At 35.9% G+C, this 25,608-nt stretch overlaps 3 protein-coding genes and 1 long non-coding RNA gene across 4 annotated transcripts; 2 read left to right on the forward strand and 2 right to left on the reverse strand.

Moving 5' to 3' along the window:
- The first annotated feature begins 4,425 nt into the window (after positions 1-4,425).
- Positions 4,426-5,659, forward strand: LOC146884074 (uncharacterized). Its single transcript, XM_085665839.1, has 3 exons — positions 4,426-4,795; positions 4,898-5,185; positions 5,280-5,659. Exons 1-3 carry the CDS (start codon positions 4,426-4,428, stop codon positions 5,657-5,659), a joined length of 1,038 nt encoding a protein of 345 aa, XP_085521965.1.
- Positions 5,660-7,251: 1,592 nt separating this feature from the next.
- LOC146884075 (uncharacterized) lies at positions 7,252-12,242 on the reverse strand. Its single transcript, XR_014984111.1, has 3 exons — positions 10,128-12,242; positions 7,618-7,781; positions 7,252-7,533 (listed from the first exon to the last, which is right to left on the reverse strand). It is a non-coding gene; the product is annotated as an uncharacterized LOC146884075 (long non-coding RNA).
- Positions 12,243-14,824: 2,582 nt separating this feature from the next.
- Positions 14,825-16,249, reverse strand: LOC146884076 (uncharacterized). Its single transcript, XM_085665840.1, has one exon. It carries the CDS (start codon positions 16,247-16,249, stop codon positions 14,825-14,827), a length of 1,425 nt encoding a protein of 474 aa, XP_085521966.1.
- A 2,242-nt stretch (positions 16,250-18,491) lies between these two features.
- On the forward strand, positions 18,492-19,058 carry LOC146884077 (uncharacterized). Its single transcript, XM_085665841.1, has one exon. It carries the CDS (start codon positions 18,492-18,494, stop codon positions 19,056-19,058), a length of 567 nt encoding a protein of 188 aa, XP_085521967.1.
- Positions 19,059-25,608: the final 6,550 nt, after the last annotated feature.

Genomic DNA, 25,608 nt, shown 5'->3' on the forward strand with positions numbered 1-25,608 from the left:
AAGTGGCTTCTATAAATAAAGGTGAGAATTCATTTTACAAAAGATAGACATTAGAGAAGTTGAGAACTCTCTATACGGCTTTGGAAACTTGGTGTGGGTAGAGTTATAACTTTTATCAAGTAGAATCTTGAGTGATTGAGTGTTGTTGTTGTTGTTGTTATGTAAAACTGTTCATCCTTTGTGTGATTCAAAGGAGGTGTTTCTTCATCTTTTGTGTGATTTAGGAGATGTCTCTTCATTCTTTGTGTGACTCAAATGAGGTGTTCATCTCTTGTGGATTTGAAGGGAGGTGTCTTTCGTCTCTTGTGGCTTTAAGAGAGGTACTTTCTATCCTAAACTATTATTTTTGTGATTTTAAGTTTGGTTTATTTTTAGTGATTGAGTTAATCCCTCTTTGGAGAGACTAACAATTGGATATATGGCTTTTTTTATCTGAACCAATATAAAATACCTTATGCAATTTTCTCTTCCCTACCCCCTCTATTTTATTATGATTATTAAAATAAAGGAAAAAAATTTAATTGAACTTTGATATTATAAGAGAAAAATTTTAAAAACACAATTTTTTATTAAAAACTCACTTCACCTTCCCTCTTGAATTTGTCCACACAAACATTATGCTATGCGATCCTAACAAAATGAGTTTTTGGAGACTTATTTATAATCCAATCCCTTCTAAGTTGAAAATCTTCTTTGTATCTACCCTTTATCCTTGAATGTAATTTTATTTCCTTGGTTCCAAATAATTTGTACTATTGCAATCCATATTCTTCTCATGAGTTGACTTAAAACCTCAACATAAAGAAGAAGAAAAACTTTGATGTGTAAAGTTAGATTAGGAGATGAAAAGATTGGAGTAATGGTGTGTAAAAAATGCACCCAACAAACACGAATTTAATTGAGAATATAAAAGTGAACCTCTCTACTCACCGGTAAGATGATCTCCATGAGCACCTCAAGCATCTGATCAATGCTTCAACGATCATAGGTAATCCTAATGGTGTGTTTGGATAAAGTATTTTAATGAAGCAATTCATTTTTTTGAAGAATTTAGATTTCTTTCTAATGAAATGTTTTTTTGGATAGAAAAATTAAAAAGCATTTAAAATGCAAACATTTTTTGAAGTATTTCAATTAGCTAAAGTAGTATAAATTCAAATCCTTCAAAATAGATGGAATTTGAAATTTTTCACACTCAACCTCACAGTCTGGACTCTCTTGTAGAGTTGTCAATTTGGCCCAATCCACAGGGTTTGGCCCTAGCCCAAGTGGGCTAAGGCTAAAAAAGCCCACGAGACCAAAAAGTCCCATATTAAAGAAGCCCACAGAGCAAAAAATCCCACAAAAGCCCTATGGACCAAGCTAGTCCATGGACTTTCTTCTTAAATATGAAAAATATATTATTAATTTTTTTTAATATATTAAATATTATTAATAATATTTAATAATACTTTACCCAGGTCGACGAACTTGATGGGCACGATCGGCCCGTATGGGTCGTCCAACTAATCAGGCTTGTTTGGATCGTCGAGACGGTCCAGCCCATCGGGGTTTCTCGGCTGGCCCGACCTGTCTAGGTCATCGGGTCAGACCAGTTCGGTTGGGTCATTGGGTCGACCCCATCCACCTAGGTTGTCGAACTCATTTCCAAATTTATAATGAATCAAAACTTAATTAAGCCTAAAACCAATACTGTTAAATGAAATTTTGTCTCATAAGAAATGCAATTGTTTTATCCAAACAAGAAATTAAAATATAAGGTGTTTTAATTTATTTATCCAAATAAATTATTTAGAAAATGAAGGGAATTTAATTGCAAAAGATTCAATATAATACATTTCAATTTCTCAATATTGTTGAAATGTTTCATCCAAACACACAAGGTAATTGTTTTCCTTTTCACTATTTACTATCAGTTACTTCGAGTATGAAAAATATGGATTCACAATTTTTTTATTTTCATAAGTGATTATAAAAGTAGTTGTATGCATAATATTAAAATCAAAATAAAAATTGTGAGAATATATTAATAAATTTAAACAATAAAAAAATAAAATAATGTATTATATATTGTCTCCTAAGGCAGAGAATGAAAATAAAAAGTATGAACAAGGTTCTCAACGTTTATCAATTCAAGAGAAGACAATAGATTTCGTTCTTTATAAGAAAAATGACACTGATGAAAAAGAAACGTACGACTGAGATGAGAAAACAAATGCCAGATTATTCTTATCATAAAAGTTGAAAACGTGGAAAAATAATCCAGTACACATAGTCTAGTAAAACATAAATGAGAGTCCATTAAAGGTCAAAGCACAAAACATATAAAATGAATTATTGACAATGTCTAAAATATAATAAAACAATGACTTCTGGAAAAGACCCAAATACCCCAACTTACATTCTTGACAGCTGTCCCATTTTTAGGTTTTTTGGTAAGTTTGCTTCTTCCGTGATCTGGCCATTTTCATTTTTGTTTCTGACGAATGTACCCCTATGATCAAGCTTCGATTTCGTTCGATTGTGTGGCCAAAGAATTCATTTTCGGTTTCCCGCCTTAGATGGAGGAGTACTGCATGATTTGATTGATTTGCATGGATTAATTAATGAGCTCCGTTCCTTTACGATCAAAGTTCATTGTTCTGTATTTTAAAAATTGTTTCAGCTGGGTTCTTTCCTTCTTCCTCAGTTTTTACTCTTCGTTCTGCAGTATCTTACCCTATCTTCATGAGTTATGGTTTCTGTTTGTTCTTTCCGTTTAAGAGTTGCTGTTATTTTTTTGTCAGATTCTGTAGTTGGTGTTATTACGTTGCTTGTATGTTAACTTGGTGTAGGTTGTGTTTGTATCTTCTGATGACGAGAAAACTTGATCTCATCAAAGATATTGATGACAAGAAAGAAACATTGAAACTTGCTGTTAGAGTGAAAGACTTGTGATTTGTTCAAAACCGGGATAATAGTCGTCATATGGAGTTGATTCTTTTGGATCAGAAGGTAATGCAATTGTGATGCTGTTTTATGTGTTGCTATTTTTATGCTTTTTTTTTCCAGGGTGATATGATTCCTGCCATGGTAAAAAAAGGAGGATTTATGTTTGTGGGAAGAAAAAGTGGTAGAGGGTCAAACCTATATAATGCATAAGTTTAAGATATTGAAAAATCAAGGACAATTTCGGGTATGTGAACATCCTTACAAATTGTTGTTCATTGGGGCAACAACTATAAAACAACAACCAATTTTGAGTATTCCACTGAACGTTTACAACTTCAAAAGTATTGAAGATATAGTGGATGGAAATTACTCTGTTGATCTGGTGTATGGTATATACATATGATGTTGTTCTTTGGAATTTAGTATATGAAGATTATGAGTTGAATGGGTTGTTATTCTTTGTTTTAGATATTATTGGAGTGGTTGATAATGTGAGGTGTAATCCTCAGTCGAAGAATGTGGTCTTTAATATAAGGGATATGAGGTTAGTAATTATTTACTATGTTTTTTAATATTGTTGTATTCTCATTTATGACTTGATATTGTCGCATTTTTTACAGTTCTGCAATCATTGGTTGTACGTTGTGGGATTCATATTACTTCAAGTTTATGAGTAATTGGAAGGGTGAACCAGATTCCTATCTTTTTGTCGTTCTGTTGACACAGGCTAAGATTAAGTCGTGTTCAGGTTTGTCCATTTTATTTGTGTGTTTTGTGGTTTTTTTTTTTTTTTTTGCTGATCTTGCTGTTAATTTAGGACGGTGGCCAGTCTCAATATCCAATTCCTGGAATGGTTCAAAGCTCTTTATGGGTGAAGAATGTGCTGAGTTAGTTCGATTCAGGGAGCAATGGATAGAGTATGTTTTGTTATATTTTAGATACTAACATTATGTTTAACATATATTGTATTATAATCATTTAAATTTTCTACTTGTAGATGTTTTGGCAATGAAGTTAATCCGAGTCAAGAGTGTAGCCAATTGAGTTCACTGTCCCAATAACAAGAAATTCTATAAATTATTTGTACGCAGATTTAACCATTGGAACAGAAATGCTCTAAAACCTGACTTTGATCGAGATAGAAAAATTGCTTGAAGATAATAGAAGCAGTTTAAAATTCTTCCCAACCATGCCATACCCAAATGATCTTGTTGTCCAAAATTGTGGAAATAGGCTTATTTATGCAGAACTGAATTATAACATTGATGAGCAACGAGAATTGTTCCAATCCAACTTAAGATCAATGACAGGTTCAAAATCTATGTTCTTTCTTATTGTATTATTTTAAACGAAAATGACATTATTTAACAACTGTCATAACAATTCCTTTCAGGTGAACAAAAGCAAATTTTTGAAAAGATTAGTAAGGCCGTTCTAAATAAATAAGGAGGAGTATTCTTTCTATATGGATATGGTGGAACTGGAAAAACTTTCATGTGGAGAACACTGTCATCAGCATTTCGTTCTGAAGGAAAAATTGTACTGACAGTTGCTTCAAGTGGAATAGCTTCTCTATTACTACCAGGAGGACGAACAACACATTCTAAATTTAAGATACCAGTACCAACATTAGATAATTCAGTTTGCAATATCGAACAAGGATCTGAAGCTTCAGAGTTGTTAAAGAAAGCTGAACTTATTATTTGGGACGAAGCTCCAATGACACACAAATATTGTTTTGAAGCATTAGATAGAATTTTGAATGACATAATGAGTGGTATGACAAAAGAGAATGTTGTTTTTGGTGGAAAAGTGATAGTATTCGGAGGTGACTTTAGGCAAATCCTTCCTGTTATTCCTGGAGGTAGCAGGTCCGATATTGTAAATTCCACAATTAATGCATCTTATCTTTGGGATCACTGTGAAGTTCTAACATTGACAAAAAATCTGCGTCTGCTACAATGAGGTTTACAAAGTAGTACTGCATCCGAGATTCAGGAATTCTCAGATTGGATTGTTAAAATTGGTGATGGTAAGTTAGAAGAACCAAATGACGGTTTAGTAGAAGTCGAAATACCCAAGGAATTTCTGATTTCAGAGTTCAATGACCTGATAGAGGCAATTGTGAATACAACATATCCATATTTAATTCACAAGTACACAGAAGAATCATTTTTGCAGAGCAGAGAAATATTAGCAAGTAGAATTGAGATTGTCAATCAAATCAATGAATACATGCTATCACTAATTCCAGGTATGCCAATGGAAGTCATGAATTTATAATGGTACATGTTGGTATGATTGGTATTAATAATAGTCTTATTTATATATTTAACAATTGTTTACAGGGGAAGAAAAAGAATATCTTAGCTCTGATTCAGTGGATGAATCTGCTTCAAGTGATGCTTATAGCAATATCACCTCTGAGTTCCTAAATTCACTTAGTATGTCTGGACTTCCTAACCATAAGATCAAACTAAAGATTGGAGTATGTTACAGAGTACCTATAATGCTTTTGAGAAACTTGAACCAAGCTACAGGATTATGCAATGGAAGCAGATTGATCGTGACCAGACTTGCAAACTATGTCATAGGTGCTAAATTGATAACAGGTAACAAGGATGGACAAGAAATTTATATTCCTCGAATGTCAATGTCTCCGTCCCAGTCTCCATGGCCATTTAAGCTAATTAAAAGCAATTTCCCATCATGCTCTCATATGCAATGACAATAAACAAATCTCAAGGTCAGTCACTAGGTTTTGTCGGATTGTATTTGCCGACACCCGTATTTAGCCACGGTCAGCTCTACGTTGCAATTTCTAGAGTTCAAAGTAAATCTGGATTAAAGATATTAATCCATGACAATGACAACAAAAGATGCAGCAAAACAACAAATGTTGTTTACAAAGAAGTCTTCCAAAATGTATAGCTTAGCAATCTTTAGTTATGAATTTCAAAATATTTTGTCCAGTAGTGTTTAGCAATATGATATAGTATTAAACATTGAGACAGAGACTTACTTTATTTGGACATACATCCAAGCAGGCCAATGATGCGTGAAACATCTACCCATGCTGGAAGTTAGAAATCACGATATCAATTCCCAACAATGAAATATCAATCTCCACGTTGTTAGATACCAGATTAAGAATTCTTGAAAACAGTAAGTAAATAAATATCACAGAAACAAATTTGGTATACACTTGATGTGCTAAATCCAATAACGATCGACAGAGTAGGTAATTATCTTATTCATGAATATTTAAAGACAAATTTACAAATTTTTCATTGTCCCCAAATTCATAGGCAAATCACAGTGATGGAGGAGTAATTCTTACCCAGATTGATCCATATTTTGTTCTCTGGTCCCATTTCTACTTTGTTCATACAAGCTGAATGACATGAACGACTGTAGGAAGTACTGTTGAAACCACGAAGCTTTACCATTGCTTTGTACCATTACTCCACATATGCAACATTGTATTTAAGACAAAACCAACCCATCCACCAACTCATCCTTAATTTAACTAACAACACCACGATAATTCATTTATGCACCTCCATTACATAACAACGTGACTGTAAAATATTTATATATTAATTCTGACTACATAATAGAATATCTTCAACCTAACGGCGTTATCATACCAACAACGAAACAAACGAATGGATTTGATGTAATTTCAAATCCGCAGATGAGTGCTGAATATAAATCTATAGGTCCTAGGTTATTCTAATTATTAATAACAAACAGCATAATTGTACAAGAGTCAATTACACGGTTCCAACTAACATATTTTAGATCAATTTATGGACGAAGAACTAATAAAAACCATTACCAATATGTAGAAAGCAATGGTGAATAATTCTTTGTTAAATTTTCAACATCTGTTGTAATGATAATCATATGTTTGAAATTTTGTAATACATATAGTAGGATTATACATTTTGTTATAATTATATATTTCTACAATACGTAATGAAAAATTACTTTTAAAATGTACAAACTATTACTATTAAAATAAATTATACAAAACTTGAGTAATTGAAATTTTTTTAAACAAGTTGATTATAGTTTATCATAAAACAGTTGTACGTCATTGTTGAAAACAAAATAACAATTAAACTTGGATCTCATTGTTGAAAACAAAATAACAATTAATTGTTTATTAAAGACCAAGTCATCATCGACAAAGGAAATTCAATAACGGATATAAAAACAAAAATATAACTACGGATAAACATATTAACAATATTGAGCACACAATATTAACACAATAAATAAAATATATAGATGTATGGTTAAAACATACTAAAGTATTCCAGGTGTTCAAACTACTACATAAGGCTTTACAGTTTAAACCTTAACTACATGGATTACATTTTTCTTCTTATTGTCCATTCCAAATTGAATGATATCACCAGCAACCAACAGATTATCTTTGCAGAATCTTTTCCCCCCACATGTGATATAGCATTCATAACAAGTTCTTCCAGTCCATCGAATTCTGCAAGGCTAGCGTCTGCAGGTTTCATTGGTAATGAAATATCTCTTCCTATCCTTATCCAAAAACTGTTTAGCAAAATTTGAGTGCAGATACTGCAACACAATGAAATTAATTTAGACAAACCAGCAAAACCAAAATACCAAGATCAAATTAAAGACAATAAAGAATTTGCATACCAGACATGAAGCTTCAACATCATATTGAGTTAGCTTCTTGGTCAGGTTATGATTTTCATTATCAAGGCCATTACCAACCACCGTTTGAGTATCATTACCAGTGGAAGTATTACAATCATTGTTCAGCAGTTCAGATGAAACCCTCTCATACAATATTTGTGTTCCTTCAGCCAAGAAAATCTTATAAAGAAAAATATTGTTTCCTATATAACTAAAATGTACGTAAAAATTGCTATTCAAACCATAATACTTAAAGAACTCCGCGAAACTAAACAAAACAAAACAGCCATCTATATTGATGTTGTCGCAACCGTAATCGCGACGGGAAAGGCGAATCGAAAAAGAAAAACGGGTTTGAAAAGAGATTTTGGAGTCGCCACCACAGTTATTCTGGAAAACTATGGAAAACCATAAAAATAAAACAAGTCTGCGAAAAACCAGATTTTGGATTCGGGAGTCGGTTACGCGTAGGGAAGGTGTTAGCATCCTACCGCGCCCGCCCGAGGGCGGTACCTTTAATTAAAAATGCAAAGTCGATGTGATTTTCAAAATGTTAATTTTCCCCAAAATTAATAAGACAATAATGCTAAAAAGAAACAAAAATATTTTTTAACTTTTTTGGGCCCGACAAGGATTGACCTTGGTCCTACGTATTCTCATTCAAAATGAGAAATCAGGGTTACGTAGTTCTTTAAAGATATTTGGAAAACAATCTGAGAAAATGATTTAATTTTTTGGAGGTGAACCTGACAAGGACTGACCTTGCTCCTACGTATCTCACAGTGGAGAATCAAGGATCACGTAGTTCTTAAAAGCTTGTTTGTTTGAAAATGTTGATGTTTTTTATATTTTGGAATTTTATATTTTTTTTGTATTTTTGAATTACTTGAAAATATGTGTCACACAACGCGAGCGGTCGGACAGACACTGAAAGAGAAAGAAAACTATTTTTTGTATTTTTAGAAAATAAGTGTCACACGGTGCGAGCGACCGGACAAACACAATGAAGTGAAAGAGAACATTTTTGTTTTTTTGATTTTTCTATTTTTTGCAATTTTTTGATTTTTAAATATTTTTGTTTTTTAGAGAAAAGAAAAGAAATAAAATAAAAGGATGAAATTTAATTAAGAAGGATAAAAGTGAAAAAACAAAATATGGGAGTGCATGAGTGATTAGTGGGGTGTGGGAAGAAAAGAAATGAGAAACATAACATAACACATGGAGGTGTAAAATTACCACAGGAGGTGCGAAGGTAAAAACTGAAAATGGGGTGAAGATGCTGAAAAAGCGCAAACAGTAAAAACTGGGGTGCAATTAGTGAATGAAGCTGAAACACAAAGAGGGGAGGTGTAGATATTAAGATGGGAGGTGCACGGAGCAAAAGTGTTGAGCAGCCCAAAGAAACTCGTGGGTGTGTAGATGATTAATGTTGGGGGTGCGCGAGAAAAACCACAAAACCTAATTTTTCTCTGATCCTAATTAACTAAACTTCTCCTTCAAACATCATATCCTTTCTCTCTGCCTCTTCCGAACTTGAGCAGCCGCAGACGCATTGCGCCAGCCGACCAACGTCACCGCCATCACCTCTGACCCATTCGGAGTCGTCGCCGCTACGGTGGTCATGATCGAGCTTACGCCGGCAGCCACACATCTTCTCTCGAGCAGCCACCGCTTTCGTCGACCCTCCAACTAGCCGCACCTCTGGAGCTCGCCACCGCTCAATTGCGACGCTCGTGATCGAGACCATCGCCGGCGCTATCGTCGGCGCCGTTGACGCGAAATGAGGGGGCTTGTGATTTCACTTCTTCATTAGTGAGCGAAACCTTCTCTCTCGTTACTGTTGCACGAAAACCATGGGCGAACCCGTGGCCAAGATGCTTCTCTGCTCCAACTCTGACCCGTCGGCGGCAAGGCCGCCGGCGATACCTTATCTTCCTCCCGCGTGAAAGGTGCGAGTGTTTAGTGTGCTGTGAAAGCAATGGAGCAGTGGCTAACAATGGAGGATGGTGTAGGTAGAAGGGTGGATTGAAGGTGATACTTGTTGGTGACCGTGTGAGAGTGGTTGGTTCGTGGTAGGATGAGAATTACATGACAGTGATGAGGGTGTTGGAAAGTGTTAACGGAATCTGGTTTGTGAATGGGTTTGAGGCATGAATGTGGGTGTTTCCTTGGGTCTCTGTTGTTTTGTTTGCTGTATATGCAGATTCAAATGGATTCAATGATGGTGATGGAAAAATGAGGGGAAAAAGTTTGGTGTTGGAGGAATGGAGGGAAACCGTGGCTGTGGGGTTCGATTGGGGCTTGAACGGTGAAAGGAGTGCAGTGCTCGTATACTAACGGGGTGACTGTGGATTACGTTTTCTATCACTCAACCCAAACTACACCTCGTGCAGTATCATATCATGAACCAATAGCAACAAACAAAGCATAAACACAACATGACAGCACTCATTCAAGGACTACCAGATAATATTGCATTGATTCAAACGTCCAAGAATATCGATGCATACCTCTTGCGGCCTCCTTGTGTTTGTATTGCTCGTTGTTAAATGGTTCAATTCCTCTCTTGTTGCTTGATGCTTCTTGTTCGCCTTTTTTCTTTGTTGCCTTGGATATGCTCTTGTGTTTGTTTTTTCTGTTTTTCTTATGCCCGTTAACTTCTGTGTCTCTCGCTCTCTTTCGCGAGTTCGCTCCCTCTGCCAACTCTCTTCTGTTATCTCCTTATGTCCTCCCTTTTTCTTTTTTTTCTCTGTATTTTTTGAAATAGCCCGTCGTTGCCTCCCAACCACCCTACGGTTGTAATCTGCATCCCAATGGCTGATGTCGCAGTGATAAGTTGCCATCTAAACACTTCCTTTTTCATGTCAAGACCCAAAATCAGAGAAAAGTATGCAAGGTGACAATCTTTCTTTGGACGAGAGTGGAAGGGTCAGCGAGAGTGCAGCAGGTGTGGCAGCTCTAGCCCCATTGACTTCAACGTTCATCATTTCATTTTTTATATATTATTATTGTTTTTTTCCTTTTAAAAATAAAAAATAAAAATAAAAAATAAAACGAAAATAATAATAAAAAGAAATAAAATAGGATAAGATAAAAATTCAAAATAAGATAAAAATAAATGTAAAGTAAAACAAGATAATAATAATAATAATAATAAATAAATAAATAAAAGTAAATGAAATAGATAAATAAATAAAAAATGTACGTGTATATATATATATATAAGAAATACAAATAATAAAATAAAATTAAAAATAAAAATATTTATTCATACTCAAGTCAAGGTTCACCTTATTTTGTATTTTTTATTTTTTAAATTAAAATTTTTATTTTTTACCCGGACGAAATTGGGTGTTGACAGCTGCCCCTCTTTACTTAGATTTTACTGATAATATGAATAATTGACTTTTCATAATATCATAGTAAAAAATAAGTAAAGATAGAAACACTAATTTCGTTCGGGTTTCGGAAAGGAAGAAGGTGAATAAAAACTAATTTAAAGAGATACGATGACAAATTCTATGAAGAGGGTCAAGGTCCGAAAAAGAGGAAAGAAATCACTAACCATTCTAGTAGAGAGGGTTGTGATGCTAGACAAACCTTCAAATTTGTTTTTTAATTTAATTTTTTCTTTTAATTTTGAAATTCTTTTTTTTTAGATTTTGTTTTTGAAAATTTGAATTTTTTTTGTTTTGATTTTTTTTGTTTGAAATTTTATGTGTGGATTCGACCATTCTTAGGGAGAGAGTCTCTATGTAAAGAAATCGATAACCATTGTCTTGCAGAGGGTCTCGATGTAATCAACAAATCAATGACCATTGCTTTGCAGAGGGCCTTGATGTAAATGAATCGATGACCAGTGCCTTGCAGAGGGTCTCGATGCAACCAAGAAATCAATGACCATTGCTTTGCAGAGGGCCTTGATGTGAAGGAATCGATGACCAGCCCCATGGAGAGGGTCTCAATGTGACAAAGAGAATCAATGACCATTCCTAAGGAGAGGGCCTTGATGTAAGAAATCGATGACCATTGCCTTGCAGAGGGTCTCGATGCAACCAAGAAATCAATGACCATTGCTTTGCAGAGGGCCTTGATGTGAAGGAATCGATGACCAGTCCTACGGAGAGGGTCTCGATGCAATGTTGATTTGACCATTCCAAAGGAGAGGGTCTATACCTGGACTTGACCATTCCCAAGGAGAGGGTCGTTGTTCGAAAGGAGAAACCTGAGGTTTGATTTTGATGCATCGGCAAACATCACATGGGTGCTTAACATTGGTGAAACTTGTACAAAATAATTATACTGGTTGATTTTTTTTCAAATTTTCTCTTTTTGAGCGATTTTCTTTTTTTTAATCAACTTTCATTGATTTTTATGATGTATGATGTATGATGGATGATGTGATATGATGAGACTGTATGATAGTGATGAAACATGATGGAAAGAATTTTTTTGCATTTTTTATTTCTTTCATTATTTATTTATTTTATTTATTATTTATAATTTGTTTTGCTAGAAAAACTGGACTTAGGAGATAAGGCGTAATGGGCTTTGTGGGCCAGGTAACTTGGGCTTTGAGGGTCATGCGAGATAGGCTTAGCGGGCCAAGTGAGATGGGCTTTGTGGGCCAGATTAAGTTGGGATTAGGGGCCAGTATGGAACTAGGCTTGGTGGGCCAGTACGGAACTGGGCTTGGCGGGTCATTACAGAACTAAACTTGGTGGGCTAGTATGAAACTGGGCTTGCTGGGCTTGGTGGGCCAGGCAAAGCTGGGCTTGGTGGGCTAGGCAAAGCTGAGCTTGGTGGGCCAGTATGGAACTGGGCTTGCTGGGCTTGGTGGGCCAGGCAAAGCTGGGCGAGTACGGGACTGGGCTTGTTGGGCCAATACAAAATTGGGCTTGGTGGGCCAGGCAAAGCTGGACTTGTTGGGCCAGGCAAAGCTGGGCTTAGAACATATATAGGTCATTCATATGAATGAAGAGGACCGCTAATCCAAGAAGTGTCAAGAGGATGATTCTTGTGAATTGGTTCCTTTAGAAGAGACAATGGTTCAAAGAAGTATGATGCATGACAATGCTCACTTGTTTTATGATGTCAAGATTTTTTGCTTTTTGAATCTGGTGTCAACACATGACACAATGATCTGACATGCAAATGATTTTATATGATGGAAAACATGTTTTCTCATTTAAAGTACAAGGATCAAAACATTATTGTAAAGATCAAGATCTTGAAATGCATGAATGCATGATGACAAACTTGTTATATTCTGCTTTTTGAAGTTTTTTTTTTTAAAAGAGTCAAATGTTCTCTTTGCAATCATCAAACTCATTGCTTTTTTCTTAATGCTTTTGAAATTGAGGAATGTCACAAACTTCAAGGTTTAATGTTCACATGACTTTCTCTCTTGCGACATCTTGCATGCTTGCTTGAATTCACAAACAGGTGAAAATGGGGAATATTTGGAAGGGTTTTGAGGAGATTGGGACAACAATGTGGATGCATCTTTCATCACACACTCCTTAAAGGGGATGTAATATGTGAATTCAGGATGAAAAACACAAGAGACCCTAAAATTGCCCCAGTTGTGGTATATGGGAAAATAGAGTATGAGGATATGGATCAATGAATGTTATGGCGAGATGCTTATGTGAAAATCGCAAAGCTGCCCCAGTTTTGGTATACACAAAAAATTTTGATCAACCAATGAGTTTTGTTTCGCTAGATGGGGATTTATGAGCATTGGGGTGAGAAATTCTTGTGGGACCTACATAACTGCCTAGTCTTAGTGTTTGGAGAAGAATTTGAATGAACAAGGGGTATTGTTTCAAAAAAAGGTAGTGGAAATGGAAAGGATTGACTAAAACAGATTGGATGAAAAAGATTACCCCCAATTGGTTCGTTTTTCTTGCTTGCTTTCGACTGGATAACAAGGAGTTCTCCTCTTCCTGAGACATTACTTTTGTTTCATTCTTTTTGCACTTTTTCATTTTTGTTTCATTCATCCATTTTTGACGACTGCATTGTTAGCCATGTCGCCTTATCAGAGAATTAATCTTTAAGAAAATCAGAGCAATCATTCTTCAATCTGTGTGGACTTCTAATAGGCTTGTAACGTGGTTGTGGGCTAAGAGGTTTTGAAAGAAAGGATACAAAGGCCCAAATGAATGTTTATCAGTTATCACTTTTTGAAACTAGAGTTATCATATAGGTATTGGATTACCTATTTGTCAACTTTTTGAACATTTTTTTTTTAGATCGTGTTTTCATTTTTCATTTGTCATAACTTTATGATTTTTCTTGCCTTTTGGCTTATTCTTCCTTGATGACTCCTTTATTTAATTACTGAGTGCTTTCTAGGTGCATTTGAGTTGACTTCTAATGATAACCCTTCTTGGGGAGAAATTTTGAAAAAGATTTATTTTTGGCTCAATGGGGTAGCAAGAGATAATTTTACTTTTTTGGATAGAGAAAGATGGCCACACATCATTTCAAATTCAAATTGCATTGTTTTCAATAGATTAATTATGCGACAAAACTCGATGATCTTAATGCGAATCATATTTTTTCTTTCCTTTTGCCCTCTTTTTTTTTTTTTTTTTTTTTGCCAAGACTGCCCTCTCGGGTTTTCAATCTAGTAGTACAAGCAAGAATAACCTTGGCAAATCTGCCCCAGTATAAAGGTTTGGGTTTATTACTCTGGGCTGGGAAAATGATGTTAGGACAAATCCTTTTATTTTAGGAGACCGGATGGTGAAGCTTTCATACAATGCATGCGCGAACGTCTTAAAAGAAAAAAAGTCAACTTATTAATCTTGATTGAAAAATTAAACCACATGACAAAATGACATTGTTTTTCATTCTTTACTCTCTTTTTTTTGTTTCATTTGTTTTTTTTTATTTAAAGCACGAGTTTGATGATTTGCAAGAAAACAAATGACTAAAATGTGACCATCTTGCTTTCTTTTATTTTATTTTTCGCGACACCTTTTTGGACTTGTTCTTAATGAAAGATAAGATATATATTATGCTTGAAATCCATGAAGGAGAGCAGTTCAGCTAGACATAATTGTCATAACAAAACAGAAGAGAAACCACACCACTATCACAATATGAAAAACATGAAATTGCCAATGTCTACAACGCATGAAGGTCTTCATGTAGGGGAATTTTCGTGCCCCAATGGAGGATTTTCTTCTACATCGGGTTATCCTCCTTCAAATGTCAATCGTCCTGAATCCATCAAGGATTGCACCTTGCGCTTTAGAGCTCCACATGTTTCCGTTGAATGTCCTGACACTCCTCCGTGATAATCACATCTGGCATTTACATCATAGTTCTTCGGGTATGGAGGTCGTACAGGCCTGGTAGGACAAACCTTTATAAGGTTTTTACAAAGGAGATATGGTAAAATCTCTGTGTAAGTCATGGGGATAGGAGTGAAATTCATCACCTTCTTCTCCTGCTTGTAATCTCCTTTCCTAATGGCCTGATTATATTCATTACATTGCAACCTTTGAGGACAGACAATGAGATGCGGATTAGCTATTTGTTCTTTATTCTTCCCACATCTGGGAATATGCTCATTCAAATTTGCTACCACATTCAGGTCGAGTGCAATTTTTCCACTTCTTATACCGCCCTCAACCCTCTCTCCAATTATCACTATATCAGCCAAGTTCGAGCAGACACTACTTATCATGTGTTCATAAAATGGTGATCGTAGGGTATTTAGGAATATGTTAACCATCTCCTTGTCATTCAAAGGAGGCTCTACTTGAGCAGCAATCTCTCTCCACCTTTGGGCATATTCTCTGAATGATTCAGACTCCTTCTTCACCATGTTCTGCAATTGCAATCTGTCAGGAGCCACATTCATGTTATATTCGTACTGCTTCATGAAAGCATCTACCAGATCCTTCCAAGACTGGATGCGTGAAGGCTCAAGACGAACATACCAATTTAGCGCCATGCCAGCCAAACTATCTTGGAAGACATGGATCAACAGCTTTTCATTGTGTGCATGCGCAGCCATCTTTTTGCCATACATCATGATGTGGCTCTTAGGACAAGTGGTCCCTCTATATTTTTCAAACTCAGGTGATTTAAACTTTGGAGGTATCACTACATTCGGGGCTAAGGACAATCCTATAATATTTTCAAACTCAGAGCTTCCTCCACCTTCCATGACTCTTATCCTTTTCTCCAGCATTTCTAACTTGTTATTGGTTGCTTCGACATCCACTGATATGGCAGCATAGTGTGGAGGCTTCATCTCAGGTTCCTTCGTTGATGCCACCTGCACAACATTTGGTTGAACATTTCCCAGAAGCTCTGTAAGAGCGGTTGCCCCTAGTTCATTTTCATCTCTGATATGAGTTACAGATATGTGATCAACTGTCTTTTGGGTATATGCTTGTCTCATATCCTCTTTGATAGGTGGAATGTAACTTGAAGGGAGGCCATAAGGTGGGAATGTTTGGATCATCTGATCTCTTGGCTGATGTGGTGGAGCTGAAGTTTCCTCACTGTTTAGTAATGCTCTTAAGGCCTCCAGGATCTGACTGATTTGTTCTTTCAATTGCTCGACATCAGCTTTCACCGCTTCTTGAGTCTCTCTCATATTCTCCATGATCTTAGCAAGTCCTTCAAGGTGCCGCGACTTTCATTTTATTAGCATGAACTAATGAATGCAAAAAATAAATGCATGTAATGCAAGGCCTAACCATGCCTATGCAACTGGTATCAACATATGAATGCATTATGCTAGATGAAGTGACGATGCAATGCAAGTTTGTGCCCTAAGAGGCACTTATTCACTTTGTATGCCGATGTGATTAAAGAGCACCATGCATGATATGCAACTAATTAAAAACAAAAACCTACATGAGATGTAACGCATGTGCCTTAAGAGGCATTTATTCGCATGATATGAAGATGAAATGTGATACACTTATTTGAAAACACTATGCATGATATGCAGAGTGACATAATGAAATGCATGTTTACGCCTCAAGAGGTGCTTATTTTCATGAGATGTGATGTATGATATAAAAATTATATGCATGATTGCGCCTAAATAGACACTTATTCACATGTCAATTATGCACACAAAAGGTGAGGGTTAAAGCAAGCAATCTCCCTTCGTGCCTTAACAGAGGTTTAGCACCTAATAGATCTAAGGTAAAGTACATGCCCTCACCGGGATGGTTCCCTAGTACCTGATGGTCAAGGTCATTAGAGCCATGGCCCACTCCATGGCATTTCTCACGGCAGTTGGTAATCAACAAGAAGTGAGAGTACCAAAGGAGCAAGCAAACTCTAGTTGGGGTTCTCACAATGACCACTTGGGAAGTTCATCCACTGTGGCACTGTTACACAATCCCCTCTAATTCTAAGTTACACAGACCCGGGTATAGGGCCCCACTCATGATATGCACAATGTGTGTGTGAAGGGAGAATAGTGCATACCTAAACCCCCACCTACAGAATAACCAGAAAATTTCCCAGGAAGATATTGCAATTTCAAAATATATATCAAAATAGGCACAATAATTCACACACAATTAATCTAAGAAGAAAATATATACAACCACATATGAAGACAAGAATACAAAAATAAAAGAAAGGAGAAAGAAAACTTTAGGAAAATCACATCAAGTTTGCATTTCTAATTAAATGGCTTGACTCTCTAGAATCCCCAGTGGAGTCGCCATCTGTCGCAACCGTAATCGCGACGGGAAAGGCGAATCGAAAAAGAAAAACGGGTTTGAAAAGAGATTTTGGAGTCGCCACCACAGTTATTCTGGAAAACTATGGAAAACCATAAAAATAAAACAAGTCTGCGAAAAACCAGATTTTGGATTCGGGAGTCGGTTACGCGTAGGGAAGGTGTTAGCACCCTACCGCGCCCGCCCGAGGGCGGTACCTTTAATTAAAAATGCAAAGTCGATGTGATTTTCAAAATGTTAATTTTCCCCAAAATTAATAAGACAATAATGCTAAAAAGAAACAAAAATATTTTTTAACTTTTTTGGGCCCGACAAGGATTGACCTTGGTCCTACGTATTCTCATTCAAAATGAGAAATTAGGGTTACGTAGTTCTTTAAAGATATTTGGAAAACAATCTGAGAAAATGATTTAATTTTTTGGAGGTGAACCTGACAAGGACTGACCTTGCTCCTACGTATCTCACAGTGGAGAATCAAGGATCACGTAGTTCTTAAAAGCTTGTTTGTTTGAAAATGTTGATGTTTTTTATATTTTGGAATTTTATATTTTTTTTGTATTTTTGAATTACTTGAAAATATGTGTCACACAACGCGAGCGGTCGGACAGACACTGAAAGAGAAAGAAAACTATTTTTTGTATTTTTAGAAAATAAGTGTCACACGGTGCGAGCGACCGGACAAACACAATGAAGTGAAAGAGAACATTTTTGTTTTTTTGATTTTTCTATTTTTTGCAATTTTTTGATTTTTAAATATTTTTGTTTTTTAGAGAAAAGAAAAGAAATAAAATAAAAGGATGAAATTTAATTAAGAAGGATAAAAGTGAAAAAACAAAATATGGGAGTGCATGAGTGATTAGTGGGGTGTGGGAAGAAAAGAAATGAGAAACATAACACATGGAGGTGTAAAATTACCACAGGAGGTGCGAAGGTAAAAACTGAAAATGGGTGGAAGCTGCTTCTTACGCCAATGTGACAAGAAAAGTTGTGACCAAATTCATAAAAAGAGAGCTGATTTGCAGATATGGATTGCCCAACAAGATAATCACTGATAACGCCACCAACTTGAACAAACAAATGATGACTGAATTGTGTGAAGAATTTAAAATCCAACATCATAATTCTTCTCCCTATCGTCCAAAGATGAATGGGGCAGTCGAGGCTGCTAATAAGAACATCAAGAAAATTGTACAGAAAATGGTGGTTACGTATAAAGATTGGCATGAGATGCTTCCTTTCGCTTTACATGGGTATCGCACTTCAGTACGTACATCGACTGGGGCAACGCCTTTCTCTCTGGTATACGGAATGGAGGCAGTGTTACCTTTCGAAGTAGAAATTCCATCTCTACGAGTGTTAATGGAGACCCAATTGGAAGAGGCTGAATGGATTCAAGCTCGGTTTGACCAGCTCAACCTCATTGAGGAAAAGAGGCTAACAGCAGTGTGTCACGGACAGTTATACCAAAGAAGAATGAAAAAAGCGTTCGACAAGAGGGTACGCCCTAGAGAGCTCCATGAAGGCGAGCTAGTCTTGAAGAAGATCTTACCTATACAGAAGGATCACAGGGGCAAGTGGACTCCAAATTATGAAGGCCCATATGTGGTGAAGAAAGCATTTTCTGGTGGGGCACTAATTCTCGCAAGGATGGACGGGGAGGAGTTACCGTTACCGGTCAATTCTGATGCAGTCAAGAAATTTTATGCATGATGATTCCTTGATAGGATACGCTACTAGGGGATACCGACATTGTATCCAAAGTTTGTTGTACTCTGCTTTGTCTTTCGTTCAATAAATACAATTTGGTTTTCTCCATAAATTTGAAACAATTGATGTCACGTTGAGCTCGTGAAGAGAATAAGTAACAGATAACCAAAAAAAAAAGAGAAGAAAAATCAAAAAAACAAAAATGTTCTCTTTCACTTCATTGTGTTTGTCCGGTCGCTCGCACCGTGTGACACTTATTTTCTAAAAATACAAAAAATAGTTTTCTTTCTCTTTCAGTGTCTGTCCGACCGCTCGCGTTGTGTGACACATATTTTCAAGTAATTCAAAAATACAAAAAAAATATAAAATTCCAAAATATAAAAAACATCAACATTTTCAAACAAACAAGCTTTTAAGAACTACGTGATCCTTGATTCTCCACTGTGAGATACGTAGGAGCAAGGTCAGTCTTTGTCAGGTTCACCTCCAAAAAATTAAATCATTTTCTCAGATTGTTTTCCAAATATTTTCAAAGAACTACGTAACCCTGATTTCTCATTTTGAATGAGAATACGTAGGACCAAGGTCAATCCTTGTCGGGCCCAAAAAAGTTAAAAAATATTTTTGTTTCTTTTTAGCATTATTGTCTTATTAATTTTGGGGAAAATTAACATTTTGAAAATCACATCGACTTTGCATTTTTAATTAAAGGTACCGCCCTCGGGCGGGCGCGGTAGGGTGCTAACACCTTCCCTACGCGTAACCGACTCCCGAATCCAAAATCTGGTTTTTCGCAGACTTGTTTTATTTTTATGGTTTTCCATAGTTTTCCAGAATAACTGTGGTGGCGACTCCAAAATCTCTTTTCAAACCCGTTTTTCTTTTTCGATTCGCCTTTCCCGTCGCGATTACGGTTGCGACAGATGTCCATAAAGAACTCGAACTTTTTGTATAGGGAATCATACAATTCCACCTTGGAGTCCAGTTTAAGATCATCTTGACAAAACATTCAAAATTCCTCTGGCAAAACTATAAATAGTTGTTCACAAACATGAAATAAAAAATCAATATTACCTACAATACACATATGTATACAACGAAATAATAATAAACAAGTATAAAATTGTTACCTTTGATGTATCCACCATCAGTTGAAAACATTGGAAGAACCTAGGTGAGCATGAAGGTTTACATAGTTTTCGTGATCCTCCTTAATTCCCTACAACAGGATATTGTACTTCCTTCCAGTGTATGTCAAATACTCTTAACCTAAAATATCGATCACCGTAATACAGGGTACATATATATGCAGCATCATCTATAACATAAAAATCTAAAATCTGTCTTCCACCGACAAACTTCCTGTCGGCAAAAGCTTTTCCTCAAATTCAATATTCAAAACATTTCCCCTCGGATCTGAGAAAAAATTTGTCCCTATTACCAACGTATCAGCCCATTCCAAAAAGAACCCTTCGTCAAAATCTAAAAACTCCTGAAAAACAAATTACCCAGACTTTAAGGTTGATTCAAAAACCCAAAAAGAAACGATCTTTATAACAGAAACGGCTACAGGGACGAATGCATGATGATATTGAAGTCGCCAAGAAATTTTACAACGAAAAAGAAATTCAAATAACGAAACTATAAACACAAACCTGTCTACGATCCATAAACATTATGGAGTTCTAGAAAAAGTTGTTAAAGCTAAAGTGTTTTGCACTTTTGTCCTCCATGTAAGCAGATGAAAATGGAAGTCTGTAGGGCACCCGATTCTTCTAATTCAGGAACGTAAAAATGAAAAACGAAACCACTGAATGTGTACACTACACGAAACTGAAAAGCCAAATCAAATATGCAATGCACTCTTTGCAGAGATACGAAAAGACTCTCTGAACTTTTCGGAATATGTGTTGCCGCCAAAAACCCACATATTTTTTCAAGAAAGTAATTATTAATATATCTCACATATTTTCCCATTCAGCTTTTTATTATTTTGGAAACACACAACCTTTTTTTAAGTAGGTTTTTCAAAAGAGTATTTTCTTATATTTAGATTCCTCTACAACTGATTCCCAAACATAAATTAAAACTATATCGATCAATAGAATAACAATAATATAAATACAAAATACACACAACAACAATAACAAAAAAACAATAAAAGGCATGTGCGTACGCACGGGTCTCATACTAGTTGGATATAAAGTAGGTTGAAAAGTCATTATTTTCAAAGGAAAATAATTTTTCATTTTTTAAATTATTTTACTCTCGTGTAAAAAGTTTGTAAAAAAGTAACAGTATTCTTCTAACAAATGCTATTTACTTAAAAAAAATTACATTCATTAATCCTTACATAAATGTTAAATAATTGCCAAATAATATTAAACAACTTTTTTTCATAATTTATTGACGCAGAGAAAAGAAAAAGGTTAGCAAAATGCTACATATATCTGACCGTCGACTGAGACTTCGATTTTCGTAATGGAGGCCTCTCGTCTGGTGACGGTGGAATCCACCGCCTCAAGGATCAGTCGGCTGCTGCGGAAATCCCACTTTCTTCCCAATCGGAGTCCCCTCCAACAGTGGTTTGAGACGCTACTTGAAGGTGCTAAAGAAAGGTGGGTGTATGCAATTTACTGGAAGTACTCCTCCGCCGCTTCCCTTCTCTGTTTATTAGATCAGAGAAACAGAAAAGTAGAGGAAAGAAAGAAAATTGTATTGATTGGAAAACTGACGAGAAAATTCTACAAAAAGAGTTTAAATATTCTAGAATACAAGGTAACGAAAAGCAGGGGTAGAAAGGTAAAATCCCCCCTCAAGTTGGAGCAAAAATGTTTTGGAGAGCCAACTTGCTGATGAGCGGTGCAAACTTTTGATGTGGTAAGGCTTTAGTGAAGAGATCTGCAACTTGCTGATGTGACTTTACGTGGATAAGCCTTAGGAAACCAGATTCCACGTGTTCTCTCACAAAATGGACATCAATGCCTATGTGTTTAGACCTCTGATGTGAAACAGGATTTGATGATAGATGGATGGCAGAAACATTGTCACATAAAAGAAGAACCTTTTGTGGTTGGTGGTCAAAGAACCGGAGGAGTTGCTTGAGCCAAAGTAACTCTGAAGTGATAGAAGCAATAGCCCTGTATTCAACTTCTGTTGAAGATCTGGAAACGGTAGGCTGTTTTTTTGATTTCCAAGTAAGGAGAGAATCACCCATGAAGATACAAAAACCAGTTGTGGATTTTCTGCTGTCTAAACAACTGCCCCAATCAGCATCCACATAAGCATTAAGGGTGAAACTAGATTGAGAAGAGAAAAGAAGCCCTTGTCCAGGATTGGCCTTCAGGTAGCAGAGAATCTGATGAACTGCAAGAAGATGCGGTGTCTGAGGCTGGTTCATGAACTGACTGAGCTTGTTGACAGCAAAATAAATGTCAGGTCGAGAGATACAAATGTACATGAGTCTGCCTAGTAGTCGTCTGTATGCAGAAGGATCAGGCAGCAAGTCACCATCTATGGAGGTCAAATGTAGATTGGGATCCATTGGGATAACAGCAGATTTGGCATTAAGAAAACCAGTATCTTGTAGGAGTTGGATGATATACTTCCTTTGGCATAGATTGATGCCTTGTTTGGATTTTGCAATTTCAAGCCCAAGGAAAAATTTCAGATCTCCTACAACATTGAGCTTGAAAAGATTCTGAAGGATGTTTTGGCAGCTGGTTAAACAATCTGTGTTTGGTCCTGCAAGAATGATATCGTCGACATATACTAGCAAAAAAACTATGTTGTTTTCTTCACCATAACGGAAAAGATAATAATCACTAGTGCATTGTATAAAACCATGACATTTTAGTGATGTAGAAAAATGTTTAAACCATTGTCGAGATGCTTGCTTTAAGCCATACAAAGATCTATTCAACCGACAAACAAGATTACCATTAGCATTTTGTGGGGTCTTGTAACCTTGTGGTATTTTCATGTATACCTCTTCATCTGTATAGCCATTCAGAAAAGCATTTTGTACATCTAGCTGAATAAAATTCCATTGTTTAATGGTAGCCAAAGATAAAAGAACACGTACAGTAGTAATAGTAGCAACAGGAGAGAAAGTGTCAAGGAAATCAATACCTGCTTCTTGTGTAAACCCACGTGCTATAAGTCTAGCTTTTCTTTTGGCTAAGGTACCATCAACATTATATTTTACCTTGTAAATCCACTTACAGCTGATGGCCTTTTTGTCTTTAGGTAGAGGAACAATATCCCATGTGTGATTAGTATCCATTGCTTCAAGCTCTTTATCCATAGCAGCTTGCCATTCAGGAAACGAACAGCTTGATGATAATATGTTGGTTCATAAATGCTGTTGATTTGCATAACAAAATTGTGGTATGCAGTAGAAAGCTTATCATATGAAATGGAGTGACATATAGAATTAAATGACTGCAAGTTAGGCATAGAAACAATATATTCATTTAAATAAGCAGGAGGATGAATGTAGCGAGAATATCTTCTAGGAATATTAGGTTGATCAGTCAAATCATTATTGTCATTATGAGAAGGATGACTGTTTTCAGTGCTTGGTGGTTGAAAAAAGTTTGTGGCAGGAGAAAAATCATTTGCAGGCTAAGGAACAACAGTATGGATAAAAGGGTCACTAGTCTGATTTAATTTTGATGTAGAGTTGTGATGTTACATGATAAAAGCCATAATAGTTTCATGAAAAATCACATTTCTAGAGATAATATTTTTTCCAGATTCAAGGCCATACAACTTATAACCTTTGACCCCAGTAAGATAACCAATAAAAATAGTAGGTTCAGCCCTGGGACTAAACTTGTGTCTTTCATGTTTCTGGGTAGTAGCATAACATAAAGATCCAAAAATCTTAAAGTTGGAATAGTCAGGAGCAATATTGTAAAGAATTCGATAAGGGCTGCAATTATTTAAAACAGGAGATGGTATCCTATTGATGATATATGTAGCAGTTAAAATGCAGTCACCCCAAAAGACAATAGGAACATTAGACTGAAATAACAAAGATCTAGCCACATTTAACAAATGTTGATGTTTTCTTTCTACAACAGAATTTTGTTCCGGTGTATAAGGACATGAGAATTGATGCAAAGTTCCTTCAGAGGCGAGAAAATCAGTTAGCAAAAAAATTCCTTTGCATTATCACTTCTTAAGCATTTTATGGATTTCTGAAACTGAGTTTTAACAAATTGGAAAAAAAAATTAATACAAACAGAGGCTTGTTGTTTAGATTGCAGTAAAAAAATCCAAGTGAAACGGCTATGATCATCAACAATTGAAAGAAAAAAACGGTGATTTCCATAAGTAGGGGTATGAAAGGGTCCCCAAATGTCACAATGGATTAAATCAAAACAGGCATCAGAGAAGTGATTATGACAAGTAAAGGGAAGACGTTTTTGCTTAGCTAAGAGACATACACTGCAAGTTTTACAAGAAAAATTACTAGTATGCATATGCATATTGTCAATAAGATTAATAGAAGAAGGAAACAAAGTGCTACAGAGTTTATTGAAGGTATTTTGAAAAATATAGAGACCATCCAGGATGCTACCCTTGCCAATCACCTTCGATGCCTGGGGATCTTGTATGGCAAAAGAACAATTGTCAAATAGAATCTTGTTTTGTGTAAATTGAGTGAGAGAACTTACAGAGATAAGGTTGACTTTAAAATCTAGTATGAATAAAACTCTGTGAAGAATGATATGATCATTTAACTTAACTGTGCCAATGGCTTTAACGGGAACAACATTCCTAGTAGGAAGATATACAAATTGATTTTCTAAGTACTAAAGCAAATAAAATTATCCAAAGAACATGTAATGTGGGTAGTCGCTCCTGAATCAAGAATCCAAACAGAGGAATTTCCTTTATTTGGATATGTGGTGAAAGCTAAATTTTTAAAAAAGGAGAAACTATACATACCGTCTTTAGGTGAATTAGAAGGATGTGGTTGCTGGAAAGAACCAACAGGTGCGACCTGATTCTGAAGAAGAATTAGGAGTTGATCATATTGAGCTTTAGTAAGCTGCATTGGGTCACTCCTTTGTTGAGATCCGTGACTTGGTGAACATCAGAATTGGGTTTCTTGTATCCGGCTGGATATCCATGATTCTTGTAGCACTTGTTTTCAGTATGACCAAGAATCTTACAGTAACTACATCTTGGTCATTCTTTCTTTGTGGAACTAGATTGTTGTGGTTTGTTTTGGGATTGATGAATAGCAAAAGCAATTTGTGAAGATTGTTGTGTTAGAACACCAACCTCTTGTCGTTTTTCTTCTTGAACCACAAGAGAAAACACAGGTTAAAGGAAGGAATAGGATCCATTAGAAGAATTTGAGCGCTGATTTGGGAAAAATTGTCATTGAGGCCCATTAAAAAGGACATGACATGCTCAGACTGTAGATAGTCGATCAAGGGTTTAACGCCACCGCAAGTGCAGGAAGGAGATGGTTGAAAATCACCCAATTCTTCCCAGAGACTTTTGATCATGGCAAAGTATTGACTTATAGACATTG

Source organism: Vigna unguiculata, chromosome 8 (genome assembly GCF_037176805.1).
Source record: "Vigna unguiculata cultivar grain cowpea cultivar isolate G323 ecotype 2 chromosome 8, ASM3717680v1, whole genome shotgun sequence".
In the NCBI taxonomy this organism is placed as follows: domain Eukaryota; kingdom Viridiplantae; phylum Streptophyta; class Magnoliopsida; order Fabales; family Fabaceae; genus Vigna; species Vigna unguiculata.

Bases quoted from the DNA above. Each gene is read 5' to 3' on its own strand.
- LOC146884076 (XM_085665840.1), bottom strand. From the start codon at position 16,249: ATGGAGAATATGAGAGAGACTCAAGAAGCGGTGAAAGCTGATGTCGAG.
- LOC146884077 (XM_085665841.1), top strand. From the start codon at position 18,492: ATGAATGGGGCAGTCGAGGCTGCTAATAAGAACATCAAGAAAATTGTA.
- LOC146884074 (XM_085665839.1), top strand. From the start codon at position 4,426: ATGTGGAGAACACTGTCATCAGCATTTCGTTCTGAAGGAAAAATTGTA. The intron at 4,796-4,897 runs GTAGCAGGTCCG...TGCTACAATGAG, and splicing joins CCTTCCTGTTATTCCTGGAG to GTTTACAAAGTAGTACTGCA. The intron at 5,186-5,279 runs GTATGCCAATGG...AATTGTTTACAG, and splicing joins CATGCTATCACTAATTCCAG to GGGAAGAAAAAGAATATCTT.